A 15,739-nucleotide genomic window follows, 5' to 3' on the forward strand; every position below is an offset into this window, starting at 1 on the left:
AGCAAGAAGAATGGTCGCTTGGTGGTTGGTTCTGGGACACCGTCAAAAGCTGGGGCTGGAGACTGCTCACCATTATCCTGATTCCCGTAGTTGTAATATGTGGCCTATGCTTAGGAATTCAATGTTTGCCACCTATGTGTTCTTTATGTGCGAGTCGTATTTTTCCCAAAACTGTGGACATTGGAAGCGAACATATGAGGGCATTATATGATACCGAAGTTAGGAATTTGATGAAAATTGACATTGAGTAAGCAAGTTGGCTAGATATGTTGAAAAGGGAGGACTGTTAAAAGTTAGGCTGAAAACCGTCAACATTATCGGCGCCCTCTTGCTCTCCTTAAACCTTTTGTGCGCGTAAAACAGCCGCCATTTTGGACACCATGGCTTCCCTGCTCTCGCCGAGAGCCAGCGCGTCTCTCTCTCTCTCTCCTAACTTCGCTGGCAACCCCCCCTGCTTGCACCTGCCTTGAGTCATAAACCCCTCTTCGGCGCTGCTCTGCCCCAGGCCCTCATCCTGTTCCCAGCGCGACACCTCCCTGCTTCCCAGTCATGACCTCCGGCCCTTTTGATGCAAACCCCTTTTCCCCGTGTGCCCGTTTGTCTTCCCCGTTCCCAGGCCGACACCTAGCTCTGCCGATACCAATCTCTTGCCCCTCCCCATACAATAGGAAGCTTCCCTCCTCAAAGGACCCCCGAGATGATCAAAGCCCCCCCCCCCATCCCACGAGATCCGATCGAAACCCGCACACTCCGTGAATCGGCGGAATACCCAGCTGCGCGATGATCATCACCTGTTGTGAACGGGGCGGGGACTTCCACTGTAGCCTTGCATGGGAACGGGCTGGGAAGGGGGGATTCTGAGGATGTCTTTCCGTACATCAAAGTATCAACGAGAATGTGTTACATGTAATAAAGAGATAAACTTGTGTATAAGAGGCCAGGCCTCAGGGATGCAGTTAGAGCACCTCAGAACGATACCTTCTGTCCGTTTTCGTTGTGTTCTCCTCCGGAGCGAATAAAAACCTTGTTTCCTGCCTTCCAGTCTCCAGCGCCTGCCTCTTCAATAGTTTAACTTCTTTGTGGGTTCAAGAGGCGACATCGCCGGGCAATAATTAAGGATCTTATATTCTGGTTGGTAGTGCCCCCCAGTTTGTATTTTTCCACAAAGTCCTCTAGCAATGAAAGCCAGAATCCAAATAGAGTGATCTCGCAGGGAAGACCAGCAGCACACAATCTAACACACACTCGTTTCAGAGATATCTGACCCTGAGCATACAGCTTTATGGCAGCTGCGCTCAGAATAGTCAAGATGGACTCTGTCCTCAAAATAAAGTACACATCTCAATTCACCCCTCCTCGTGGACTGGGTCCAGACCATTTTATGATCTAGCTCTTTCTAAAAGGAGCACCAGACTGGCCAATATATGGTTTGGGTTTTTGTGACGTCTCTTCTTATCTGTAATGGGTGACAGGTAATGTAATTTCTTTTTTAATATATAAAAAAGTGCCGATATCAGGAGTTGTTATGATAAGAAAACGTGGAGGAGTTTAAAAGGAGATTACTGACTACATGTAGAATAATGATATTGATATGATATTGGTTCCAAGTCATTATAATGTTATTTTGTTTATATTACTATTTTAAAAGTATATTTTAAGCATTCCTCCTATAGCACTGGCTCTTCCATAGATCGCAATGCGTGATTTCAGTGGGAGAAACTTTTTTATTTAGGATCTTTGTATTCTCTCAACAGAATTTAAAGACAGGCTGTTGAAAGCCAGACTCCATAGCTTTCTCACATTTTAGGTCCACTTTTCTGTCATAACAGAAGGATTTCTTGACGCTTGTGTTTGTCATAGGCGAGCAGATCCTTTTAACCCCTTCACAGCGGGGGTAAATCTATGAGAGCACTTCAAACACCTACCAATAGAGGCTCCTTTTGTCGCTCCTCCTATAGAGGAGGTCCCAAAACCACTTCCACAGATGCCTCTACATCTTCATACAGGCCACAAAATCAATCCTCTCCATCAGAGGTTATATCAGGGGCAATTACAGGGGTAACAACTCCAAAGGATGGGGTAGAGGTACACCAGCTCGTACGTCCCCATCCACCAACAAGCAGTGACTCGCTCATTATTGCCCCCGATCATCCTACACCTGTCAGGGTGAAATACAGCTGTTTCTTCCCACCTGGCAGTCAATAACATCAGACAGGTGGGCTTTGGACATTATCCAACATGATTATTGCCTGGAGCTCATCAGCAATCCTTCCAATATTACACTTCTCACACACAGAATCTCCCTGGAACATCAACAGCTGCTCAAACAGGAAGTGGAAGCTCTATTACGCAAAGGAGCTATAGAGCCAGTCCCAATACATCATCAAGGATCAGGGGTTTTACGCCATGTACTTTCTAATTCTCAAAAAGGACATCCCTCTATGGCCTTTTTTTTTTAGATATCAGGCCTTTAAACCACTACATACTATCAGAACATTTCCATATGGTCACATTTCAACAAGTTCTTCCACTTCTACTTTCACTTTCACATCCCTATTCACCCAGCACATCGCAAATATCTCAGATTTGTCATAGCAAGAAAATATTATCAATTCAAAGTTCTTCCATTCTGAGTCACCACTGCACCCAGGGTGCTCACTAAATGCTTAGCGGTGAGCTGTAGTAGCAGTGCATTTAAGAAGACAAAACATTCATGTCTATCCATATCTGGACGATTGGCTTATCAAAGCCAATAAACACCTACTGTGTCATTCACAAATTACCATAAATATTCTACAACACCTGGAATTTACTATCAATGCTCAAATACCCCATCTTCAACCTTCAGTGCTCAACTATCGCATAGGTCTAGCCTATCCAAATCCAGCCAGGATTCGAAATTTCCAAATACTGCTACCACAATTCCAAGACAGTCACTTTTTTAATAATTTCTTTTTATTGATAATTTGCTCAGTACGTCTTCTTTCACATACGATACAGTAAACATAAGGACACCTCTTTGGCATGGTAAATACAAACATATTAACTGCTTTGACACAGCCCTTCATTGACTGTTGCTGTATGCACCCTAAAGATAATCACTTTTTAACAGCCAAAACTTTCATGCATCTTCTAGGGAAGATGGCGTCATGCATTGCCATAGTGCCCATGCAAGAGTAAACATGCATTCTCTACAGAAATGTTTAGCACAACAGTGAACTCCATCACAGGGTCAACTCATTAATCTAGTGTTGGTATACAGGCACACTCATCGCTTTCTGTAGTGGTGGAACCCCCAAATTCTGATTAAAGGGCATCTGTTCATCGTCCCCTGTGCCACAGATCGTGATGACAGCAGATGCATCCCTCACAGGGTGGGGTGCCCATTTACTAGATCTGACAGTTCAGGGTCTCTAGGATGTGACACACCAGAATCTCCATATCAGCTACTTAGAGCTTCAAGCTGTTCACCTGGCGTTGAAAGCATTTCTACCTCACCTTACTTGGCACTACATGGCAAGAACAGATGCTTACAAGGTAAGTAACATAAGCCATCTTCTACAGCAAGTAAAAACATTTTAAATGTTTTTATGTGTGTGAATGTGAGTTTTTGTTAGTGTGTATGCATGTCAATATGCATGCGTGAGTGTTTGCACAAGTGTGGGCATCTGCCTTCGTAAACGTGTTGTTGCATGAGTGTGTGTGCACGATTGTGCATTTGTGCTTGTGCATGTTGGCCTGTGTATGCACATGAGCGTTTGGGTGCATATATGAGTATGCACACATGAATATTGTGTGTGTGCTGGTGAGAGTGCAGAGTCAGACTGGCCTATAGGGCAGTCAAGCAGTGCAAGATGGGCTTGTCTGACTGGTCAGTATGTGGGTCAGTTTCTTGGCTGTTTACGGACAGTTTGTATGGTCTGCTGGTGCATTTTTTACTGTTGTTTTTCCTGATATTATAAGAAACATTGCCTGCAGCAAGCTCAAATTCACACAATGTTCTATACCATCCAGAATGCTTAAATAGGGAGTTTTTATAAGTTCAAAACTGCCTCAATTTGCAAACATGGTTCCCTTTCTAGCTATTTATTTCACTAATGAGGGCCTCTTTTATTTTGGAGACCAGACTATTTTCTATCCTAGTTCGACAATGAGTGTGTACTTGAGTTTGTGTGCATTACAGCGAGCTCATGAGTGTGTATGCACAAGTGTGTATGGACATGATATTGTGTATGTGTGGACATGACTGTGTGCATAGAAATATGTGTTTGAATCTCAGAAGATTCACTAAGCCTTTCGAGGTCGATAAAATGAGTATCACTGGGCTGGGGTAAATGTGTGCCGTTGCAGATACATGTTATATGTGTTCATATGAATGTCGGTGCAGAAGTGTGTGCTCATGTGCATGTGTGAACATGATTGTGTTTATACAAGTGTGAGTATGTGCACCTGTGTGTGAGTAGAAATCTGTGTTCGAATCTCAGCAGCTTCAATCAGCCTCTCATCCTTCTGAGGTCGATAAAATGGGTTCTGTTAAGTTGGGTAACAATCTTTTTTTCAGTGCCAAGATACCCCTAGTGATCAAGGTGTGATTTTGCAAATACATATTATGTGTGTATGCTCAGAGCGTCTGCATGTGAGTGCCGGTGCACATGAGTGTGTGTGTGCGCACGTGTGTGCTAGTGATTAGATCATTCACTGTGGCTGGTGCAGCACCCAGAAGTTCAAAATGTAGTGTATTAGCAAAACTGTTATTTTGTGTCATGAAGGGCTAAATGAATGGCTTATCTAAGTAGGCATCTACGTGCATTAGCATCTGTATGTCTGTGTTTATGTCATTCATAATATGAAGCAATAGTATGTGGCAGTGCATAACAAAATATGTTTTTGCAAGGCTCCTTGTGAGCTACTGAGGCATGGAATGGAATGTTTCCCAAGAGGGCTACTTGTCTGACTGCAGTGATTGCAGCATCTGCATTTTGAGGCACCAAGTGAAGATTCCAGGGACACCTGCTCATTGTATCTTACACCGTGGGGACTGCAGATGCTGCCTGAGTAAAGAAAGAACTGGTCGTGGAGCTGATACAGTGGACAAACTGATGAACTCCAGAGTAGTTACTCTGGTTGGAGAGTTTCCCCTCCTGTATCAAAACAAGAAACTTTGATTATTATTTCAAGTTTAGCAGATGAAAAATGTTCACCAAAAATTGTGGGATGCCCCATCTGCCCTATTTAGGTGTATGCAAATGTACATTTATAGTGTTTACATTTGCATATACCGTAAATTGGGAGGATGGTACATCAGCCACATCTTGGTGGTTGTCCCTCATCCCCAAACTACAAATAGTCCCCTTTGTTCTTCCCATTTTCCCAAATAGATTCCTATACTGCTAAACCACAGTCTCCCTACCTACCTCCAGCGTGACGGACATCATGCCTAGTTAATGAGATCTTCCCCATGATGGGCTTTGAAGTTGTGCGATTACACAAAGGTTTTTTCTAAAGACTTTGGAAGTGTGGAGTATCCAACACTGATGACTGTGACTTTCCCTGCAAGTCCTGAACACAAGATGTATGATTCCTTTGTAGTCCGCCCATGTTCTCCTTCTTTGACAGCCAGTAAACCTATTTAGCAAGGTGCCACAAACTCTTACTTTTTATTATCTTATTTTATAGTTTTATATAGCGCTAGCGAGACCCGAAGGTATCAGAGCGCTTTACATTTTATGCACAGAAGTTTACTCGAGATACATTTGAGAATTCGTGTGGGTTGTAACTGTCCACCAAAGAGGGTAAAACAAGACAGCATTAAGGTAGTTAACAGTGTGAAAACATAAATAGTAATACAGCATTGAGGTAATGGCATTACTGACAGATTATGAGCAGTTACATTCATGTCTACTTTGTGCTGAATAATGGCTTAAACTTGAAAATGCTCTGGAGATATTATCAGAAGGTGGGTCTTTATGAAATGATGAGTTGTAGCACTGTGCATGCAAATGTTTACATGACTCTATTGTGCACAATTTAGCAATAAAAACAAGATTTTGATTAATTTCTTTACAATCGGGACAATTACTGACCTAGACCATGAGTGGGGTATTCTACTTATAAGAGCTGCCCTATTAAATGTATTTAAAATAGGTGCCCACAAAATAATGTTGATTTGTAAATATCCATAGGGACTTAATCCAGTCCATCGGCTTTTCCATTGGGGCATCCAATACCTCATTCACCTTGATAGGCATGCTAAAATGACGGGGCCACCTCTTGATGAAATCTCCTCTCCCCCTCCCCCAAATGGGTGAGTCAGACTGACGATAGGAATGCACTTTTGGAAAGTGGTTCTCCCATGTGTTGGCTTATTGCGTTTTCATGTGAAGCGGATGGAGCATCATTAAAGTAAGGCAGATTAACAATTCTCCAGAAGGCCACACTATCTTGAGGCTTGCTTGCTGCAACTAACTAGTCTGAGGTAGTGTCCATTATATTCTTCTAGGACATATTTATATTCTTTCCTTCATGACTGTACATCTTTCTGTATTCAAGGGATTTTTTTCAGTGCGGTCAAGAGTTTTTTATGTGCTGCTGTGTCAAACCACCAGTGGCAGCCGCCACATACAAAAGGTAGTGGGATGGGGGATGTAAGTGTGCGCTGGAGGGGGAACGAGGGTGGGGAGTATAATAAAAAAGAAAAAACATACCTTTGTTGCCGGCTATGTCGCGCCGGGTGTTTCCTCTTTCGTAGCCCAGCAGGCATTGGGGCTGCATCAGACTCCCTGTCCAATCCATTTGGTCTGAGTGGGCCGAAAAGACACTCAGCTCCGCTCAGGTCAGGAAGTCTGTGGGGTTTCTCCAGCCAGGCTGCATTGAGCAAACCTAAGTGCTCGTTTGTTTTGGTCGGTCTGAGAAGGCCAGGCAAACACATATTTGACATATCACTACTCCTACCCGCTCTCTTGGCCCGGCCCGTCCCCTCCCTGCACACGCTGGCTGAGCCAGCTGCTTAAAAATAAAAACAATAACCGAATATCGTTTTATTTTTTCGCTGCTGAGGAGCCGCCCTTGCAAACCACCCATAGGGTCTTGCCTTCTTCAGAATCAGTGTACATAACAGACCTCAGGATGACATAAGGGGAATGAAAAGAGCTCAAGATATCTAGTGGACAGAGTTTTCATTACCATGTTTTAATCAGATTCTCACTGGAGTGAGCGGTAAAGGGTAAAAAGAGTCTACTTTTTTTAATAAGACTACAAAAGCTTTGTACGCAATGAAATATGTGAAATCCAATCTACCTCCAACACTGCAAGAGGCTTAATTGCATGTATTACATGTTCTACATTTTACATTGGGCATGGCCTTCCGCTCCACATTAACTATCTGGCAAATCCAGTGGGCTACTGGTCGGTTAGGTCAGAGTTTGCACTCAGTGACTGGTCTGGTGAACTAATAGTCCTTGAAGGTTCGAGTCAGAGAAGAACGCGGCTTAAAAAATGTTAAAGAAAGATACCTCTATGCCTGCTTGTTACCTACCACATTCCTTCACTCGGAAAGGTTTCTCAGCGGGAGTAAAAAATCCACCCTCAATTTTAATTTATTTCAAACGCAGAATGTCTCCGAAGGTCAGTAAGAAAAGTACAGCTCAAGGTCCAGGCACCTGGGGCGATAAGATAAGTATATTTACAGGAATGCAAAACTACCAAAACAAAGTAAGCGTCAATTACCCATTAGAAACGTATGCTATATAAAGGATAACTAGCTGGGTTTTTTTTTTGACTGGCTCAAAATAGAGTTATTATAGGCCATCCTTTTTCTAACCCCAAAACATATTTTCAGCAGTTTGCAAATGCTTACAATATCTTAATTTAAATCCTGCACTAAATAATTGTTCAGTATAAATGATGAGTATTATGATATGCATGCTTCTTAGAGCAGCTACCATGTCCATAGTGGCTCACAGATTCAGGATTTGGATAAATCACAATCAACATATCAACTTAAAAAAAATAAAAAAATCCCCATCATGTTTTTTAGGATGTAAAACAGTTCGGCAAAAAAAAAAAACAATGATATGAACAAACTAAAGATACGCCATTAAAAACATCTCTATAATAATACACAGCATGTGAATCTAGACTAGGTTCACTGTGAAAAACGTTTCTTAAAAAATTGTAAGCATACTGAGATAGGGGGATTTCTGACACTTAAAAGAAAACGTTTTAGGAAAAAAGAGGAAACGGTTCTCTTTATAATCCAATAAATGACCCTGTAAAATACTGATTAAAAATACTCTTAAGGTATTACAAACTAAATACATACACAATCAATAGACTGCATTTTTTCACTGCTAGCACTACAGCAATTTCAGAGAAACTGTCTAACTTGGACCTTCAAATGATTTATGGTCTCGGCCTAACGTTACACCGCACAGTGTGTGTGTGGCTCTGTGTGTGTGGCTCTGTGTGTGTGGCTCTGGGTGTGTGGCTCTGTCTGTCTGTATGTGTGTGGCTCTGTCTGTGTGTGTGTGGCTCGGTCTGTCTGTGTGTGTGTGGCTCTCTGTGTGTGGGTGGCTCTATGTGTGGGTGGCTCTGTGTGTGTGTAGGTGGCTCTGTGTGGGGCTCTGTCTGTGTGTGTGTGGGGCTCTGTGTGTGTGGGGCTCTGTGTGTGTGTGTGGGGGGCTCTGTGTGTGTGGGGCTCTCTGTGTGTGTGTGGGGCTCAGTGTGTGTGTGGGGCTCCCTCTGTGTGTGTGTGGGGGGCTCTCTGTGTGTGTGAATCTCTGTGGGGCTCTCTGTGTGTGTGTGTGGCTCTGTGTGTGTGTGTGGGGCTCTCTGTCTGTGTGTGTGTGGCTCTCTGTGTGTGTGTGGGGCTCTCTGTGTGTGTGTGGGGCTCTCTGTGTGTGTGGCTCTCTGTGTGTGTGGCTCTCTGTGGGTGAATGCAAATGCAATAGGTCTCGCGTTTGCGAGAGATTAAGCTATTGACATTGTAAATGACAATGCCATTTATTTATCTGTTTTCAAAACCAACACATAAATAAAAATGTTGTCATTTACAATGCCAATAGCTCTAACTTTGGCAAAGGCGAGACCGTTGCATTGTAAATGCTTGTTAATAAATTCGCTAGTGCAGCCCACGTCTCCATAAAAAACAAGCATTGGCAACAGACCTGGCTTTAATGTGTCAATAGATGTAAACATAGACGTTCACAAATGGTGTTTAGATGCTTTGCATCACTGTCCCAAAACAAAATAATTGTTTATCTATGGTCATTGGTTCCCAAAATATCAGACTCTGAAGCTTGACGGGCACGCCCACCAGCAGCAACTGGCTAATTGGGACTGCTAGTCTCCACGGGAAAAAAAATATTTTGACCTACACCAGACAGTTTCAAAATATGAATTGGCGAATATCCCAGTGATGCTACTATCCACTTTCAAGCAACTGACCTTGATTTCCAACTGGTATAAAATGCAGGATGAAAGTCAAGATACCTTGCATACAGCTTACCAAAGAAAATGGGTCTCGTTAACTGCAAAAGTTACCCTGTTTTGTTTTCAACAACCGTGAACCTCTGTAAGTGTAGCTTAGTCAATAATACTAGGGGGGTATGAGACTGAGACTTCCCAACAGGTGATATATTGAGTATATACAACATGTATCTGCAAAAGCGCACATTTACCCAACTCAGTGGTACTCATTTTATTGAACTCGGAAGCTTGCAAGGCTGAGTGAGGCTTCTCAGATCCAAACACATATTTCTAAGCATGCAGTCATTTCCACATACACTCACAAGCACATACACACTCATGTACACACGTCCACCATATCATGTCCATACACACTTGTGCATACACGCTCATGAGCACACTGTAATGCACACAAACTCAAGTGCACACTCCGTGTCGAATTGGGACAGCCTGGGCTCCAAAATAAATGAGGACCCCATTAATGAATTGGATAGCTTGAAAGGGGACCATGTTTGCAAATTGGGGCAGTTTTGAACTTGAAAAAACAAACTGTTTACGTGTTATTTATGGTATAGAAGACTGAGTAAATTTGAGCTTGCTGCAAGCAGTTTTTGTTTTAATGTCAGGGAAAACAACAGAAACAACTGCCCCAGCATACCATGAAATCAGCCCGCAAACACCAAATACCTGGACCATATACTGACCTCCCAGACCAGCCCTTCGGGCACTGCCTGATAGCGCTATAAGGCAGTCCGAACATGCACACTCATCTGCACACACACGATTTTATGTGTGCACTCATATAAACTCACGCGCTCATTTGCATGCATCTCTTTCTTCGGTCTGTGTGAAAATATGGATCAAGCAATTGAGGAAAACTAGCTTCAGAAATTGGGGCAGTGTTCTTTATGTGAATTTGAAAGACTCTGAATGACCCACCTTCCAAAATGAGTAATTAAAGTACTTAGAATATCTGAATGTGCCTCTTGTTACCTCTGGTAACACTATCAATGGGACATTCTCACACATCTCTACTTTATCTCTGATCATCTCTTTAATGGTAGATCAGGGGTCTTCTCCTTGCTATAGACATGAGACTGTAGCCATTTTGTAACTCCCCTTTGCTGTCCTTTCGATTTGACATTCTTTGTAGCGATGTGAAGCGCCAACAACTTGACTTCTCACTTTGTTTGAAAATCTTGAAACAATGCGGTGTCATGATTGGGACACAGTTTTATCTTGGGCGACAATTTCAGTTTCCCATTCTTTGACAGTTCCTTAGCTTCATGCATCCTCCTCCTTTTCATATGCAATAGCCTGGGGTGGAGAGCTACCATTCTATACCTAAAGATTCATGCCAGACCTGTCAAACATGTTTTCCCTTTCCCATTCCCCTGCCACCTACCTGGAATGAGTTAGCAAGTGTGCTTTGTAGGGTCCATATTCCCTCAGAAAAAGATGTAATGTAATCAGCTTGACCTGAAGGTATTGGGTTTTGAGAGGGTGCAGTACAAGTGCCCACCAATGGGGCATTTTTCTTCTGTATTATAGGACTATGGGAACATAGGGCCTGATTTAGATTTTGGCAGATAGGCTACTCCGTCGCAAACGTGATAGCTATCCCTTGCTGTGTATTACAAGTATGCCTTTCAGGGCATTAAAGCGAGTGCTGGCGAGTTTGAGTCCTTCCGGTGAAGGAAGGAGGTAAATGGCTCCCAGATATATTTGGGACGGTAGCGGAACAGCATAAGAACCCGGGAGTTGGTCAACTGCTATTTTCAATATGTTACATCACAAAGCCATGCTTTGACGGTGGGAGTGAGTTTCCTATCCCAGTGTATGGCCACCCTCCGCTTAGCCAACAGGAGAAGCATGGCAGTGAGATGACTGTGCTTGTTGGGTGTATCCTTAAAATAATTCAGCAGACCCACCAGGGGGTAATAAGAGAGCAGGTGTCTGGTGATTCTTTTGTATATGCTCGTACATCTCCCTCTAGCAGGACCCCTCCGTTGGGCACTGCCATGCGAGATGGATAAAGGAAGCTTGGGGTGAGCTTCAGCATAGACAGTGAGGGTCTGGAACTAGCCCCCTATTGAATAGTTGTAAAGGGGTGTGATAGAGATGATGCAGAAATTTAAAGTCAACGACACATTCTCTGTATTGGTGGAGAACAGCTTCAATTACCCGCAACAAGAAGACCACTGCGCATAAGTTATGGCTGGGTCAGTGTCCTCCTCCCATGTAACTTGTGCTTTCGGGAGCGCAACCAGTGAGAAATTCTGCATAGTGCTGTAGAGACATGTTATCAGTTTACGTGGGGATGGGGAGGTGAGGATATGTTCCAGCGCTGGGAGGTCTGGCGGCAAGGATGGAAATGTGGCAGGTAGTGTGCGGCATGTAGCCCTCAATTGATAGTATACTAGGGTATTCAGTAGCGTGGGGGACGGATATGCTGTGGCCTCAAATGGGGATGGCAGAAGGAACTGACCATCAGGGTACAGGTCTGATAACAGTCTGCGATTGTGCTTATATGCTGGTTTGATGGCACCCTTAAGTAGTAGCAGTGGTTGTTGGATGGTGGGATGGAGGGGGCATATAGGAGTGACAGCCCTGCCCTTTTCCCCAACCCTCCCATGTCCAGCATATGCACTCAACCGTGTCGATTTCATCCTTTGGTGCTCTACGAGGTAGATATAACACTGTTGATATCAGACAAGGGGCAGCGTCTGTCTGTTTCAATGGCAGTATGTAGTTGGAATGGAGCTGGGTATAGCAATAAGGTGAAGGAATTGAGCCTGGGTTCAATAAGTATCTAATGTCATGTCTGGTGCGCCCTACCCTCCCTATGCGAGTGGTAGAGCGGGGAGCTTCCAGGAGACCCATGGCTGTTTACCCGCCCATATAAGCATCACTATGTTATATTTGAAACGTTTGAGGAAGTGTGCCATAAGTGGTAGGGGGATGTTAAGGAAGAGGAATTTGGAAGGATGATCATCTGTGCTATCGCAATACGGGCAGCAAGGAATAGGGGCAATTTGGACAAAGTAGGGACTCTGTCCTCTAATCAGGCCATGGCCCGGCTGCAATTTGTTCGACTTAGTTCTTACGTATCATGCCTGAGCCATATGCCCAGGTATCTGACCAGGTCCGTTGCCCATTTCAAAGGGTACTCAGTTGTGAATGGCTGTGAACTATTGGTAAGAGGGAATAATATAGATTTAGGTCAATAAACCTATATACCTGCATAGCCGCCGAACCGCACAACCTCCTGCCTCAGAGGAGCCAGGGTCGCCCGTGGGTGGCATGCGTATAAAGTGATGTCATCCGGGTACTTCGATACCATCAATCCCCTGGTGGTAAAACCAATGACTCTGTTCGTGTGATGCTGCCAGAGCCTTGCTGACAGCGGCTCTATCTTGATGGCGAAAAGTAGCAGTGTTACAGTGATAGGGGGCACCCCTGCTTTGTGGCCTGGGTGACTGGGAAGGGATAAGAGATTAGCCCATTTAAGCACACTTGAGCCGTGGGAAGAGTGTAAAGGAGTTGTACTTGCTTGGTGAAACGTGGACTAAAGCCAAGCCGTGCCAGGAGGTGAAAGAGGTGTGCCCACTCTAGGAGACAAACGCCTTAGTGGCATCGAGTAAGGCAGCGGATGCAGAGACTTGATGGTCGCAGTGGTGCTTCACTGCGAAAGTTGTCTGAAGATTGTGCGAAGTAGAACGTCCAGGGATGAAGCCTGACTGATCGGGTCTTACAATCAGGTGCATGAGTGCTGCAAACGATTTGCGAGGAACTTAGCGTGCAATTTATTGTCAGCATTTATTAGTGAAAAGGTTTGGTAGGCGTCACAGCAGTTGGCCGGTTTATCCAGTTTAAGGAGTGCAGTAATAACTGCCTCCCTCAGCAAGGGCGGCAGGATGCCTGCTTTTAGGGAGTCCTAGTACATAGCTAGAAGGTGTGGGACCAGCAGTCAGGCATACTCTTTATAAAAAGCAGTGGTGAGCCCATCAAGTCTAGATGCTTTTTCCCTGAGCAGGTCCTAATGACTTGCTCAATTTCTTCAAGGGTGATGGTCAAGTCTAAATAAGCGCCCTGAGCACGATCTAACCCGAGCAGTTGCATAGTGTCAAAGTAATCACGAACCGAGTTTCAGGGTAGCTGATTATAACTGAGCATAAAAAGAAGATGTAACTTTTAGTAGCCCCGGCGTGGAGTACACAAGGTCGGACTGGGAGACAAGAAGCTCAGCAACATAGCTGGAGGCACGCGGAATGCGCAGTACACCTAATACCACTTGAATGGCAGCAGCTTGCCTCACACATGCGGCACTCTGCACAGAAGAAGAAACACACTTGGAGAAGGTACATGTGAATTAGGACTTTACTAGACCACATTCTCTGCACTCATAATACACAGTTTACGTATTTTTATACACTTGTATGTGCAAATAACACAAATCGCCACGAATTACGTTAAAGCATATATTATGTTTGTGGTCACGTGTTCTTTATTCTGCATTTCTTTCAGCTGCCCCGAGAATGTCCAAAATCTTTATGCCACGCCCCCTTGTACAACATGAGGAGTGCGCTTTGACCTGCCTGATAAGTTGCTTCAAGCCAAAGGATATATCCATCACCTGGTGCAGGAGTCACGATGGGGGCCTACAAGAGATAGCTGAGGCCAGATTTCAAAACGAAGCCATCAATCCGGAGCAATTAAGAGAAAAGCCCGGATACACGCATAGCATTAGCCACGTTCCATTTCCGGACAGGACGCACTGCGTCACAAGTATGCTGAAGTTCACGCCAACTGTTTCAGATCATCACGGCTCAGACTTCATATGTAAAACTGTGCACAAGTCAACGAGACATGAAGCGGAAAGCAAGGCGACCCTGGAGGTTACAGGTACAATAAATAATTCTCAGTTTAGAATGTGTGCACAATGAGATATGTACATTGGGAGGGAGGGGTGGGGGGTGAGCAGACCAACAGACAGATGTTGTGTGAAAAAGGCCGCATTATTGAAACAGGTGCACATTTACACATTAACCTCGGCCAACGCCTTACAAAACTATAAACAAACTTAGTTCCCGAGCAATATAGGGACAATATTTGATAAGAAGTATCAGTCCAAAGAAAGTTCTCCAGATCGTATCTTTCAAAGAGAAGTTTTATTTCCAAGACACAGATTTCAATCGGTGATCCAGCGTAGTTGGGATCATCCAAAGTAGCCAGACAAAAAACAGCCAACACGTGTTTCGTCTTGGGAAGATACCCAAACACTTCCTCAGGGCCGGAGCAAATTTTATCAAGGTCCAATCAAGATTGTTTCACCATATTATAGTCTCATCTAATGGTATTCTCAAATAGACGGTGTAGTTCCAACATGTGTAATATATTCCATATAGCTTCCAGTTGAGGTTCAAAATAGAAGGATTTCATTTGATGGACTGGAAGGGTAGATCCGAAATAAGTAGTAGTTAAGAGTCATAAATCAGGTCCCAGAGAGTACTCCCGCCATATTTGCGCACCTAATCCATGGTGCGCAAATATGGCGGGAGTACTCTCCGGATATATCCGGGTTGAGAGAGGCAGAGACAGCACAAGCTGCCCTGTAGGAGAAGAGTCCCAGTGAGGCATTCCCTTCATTGCCGCCAACCCGACGAAGTGTCACCAGTCACTTCAAGAGGTACAATGCGCCTCCCACCAACTGAAGAAACAGGTCAAAAACCTATTCTTTTTTCACTTTATTCACTACCCCGCACTGGTCCTGAAGAAAGCCCACTGACCTACATAGGCGAACAGGGCTGAAACATGTCGACCGCATTTTAATCTCACTATATTAGTGCGCTTGAATTCCAAATCATTCCATAGCTGCACACTAGTAACTTTTTCATTGAGTTTACTCAAACCCAGACCAATTAAAGTTTCAGTCTGATTGTTTGTGTATTTTAAAGAACCTTTCCTGAGCACCTATCACTCACCATTCACGATCACTACTGTTTTAACCAAGGGTAAATACCTCCTGTCGGAGGGTGCATAAAATACTGACCCAAGGATTATGCACCCACGTGTCAATGAGAGCGGGGAGACAACATATACCGCTACGAGAACCTAAATTACACGTGCATGAGGGTCTTTTACTTGGGAGACACCCCACACCAACCTGCATACCCTGGTTATGCAGGACAAGTGATCCTTCCTATAATCCATATAGTCATAGCCGCTGAACGGGGGCCAGCCACGGAACCTGAAAAAGAAAAGCAGTATCAGA

At 44.1% G+C, this 15,739-nt stretch overlaps 1 protein-coding gene and 1 long non-coding RNA gene across 6 annotated transcripts in view; one reads left to right on the forward strand and one right to left on the reverse strand.

Annotated features, from left to right (window-relative positions):
• The window catches only part of LOC144822965 (uncharacterized), a 441,318-nt gene that overhangs the window by 113,116 nt on the left and 312,463 nt on the right, over positions 1–15,739 (forward strand). For 4 of the 5 annotated variants that reach the window (XM_078681048.1, XM_078681050.1, XM_078681051.1 and 1 more), the window contains exon 6: positions 13,993–14,370. The exons of the other annotated variant lie outside the window; for it this stretch is intronic. In XM_078681048.1, the coding sequence (XP_078537174.1) occupies positions 13,993–14,370 (378 nt within the window). The remainder of the gene's footprint in view (positions 1–13,992; positions 14,371–15,739) is intronic. 5 annotated transcript variants of the gene reach the window in all.
• LOC144822967 (uncharacterized) overlaps positions 1–15,739 on the reverse strand; it is a 98,089-nt gene that overhangs the window by 22,672 nt on the left and 59,678 nt on the right. The window lies entirely within an intron of this gene.

This window comes from Lissotriton helveticus, chromosome 3_1, assembly GCF_964261635.1.
Source record: "Lissotriton helveticus chromosome 3_1, aLisHel1.1, whole genome shotgun sequence".
In the NCBI taxonomy this organism is placed as follows: Eukaryota; Metazoa; Chordata; class Amphibia; order Caudata; family Salamandridae; genus Lissotriton; species Lissotriton helveticus.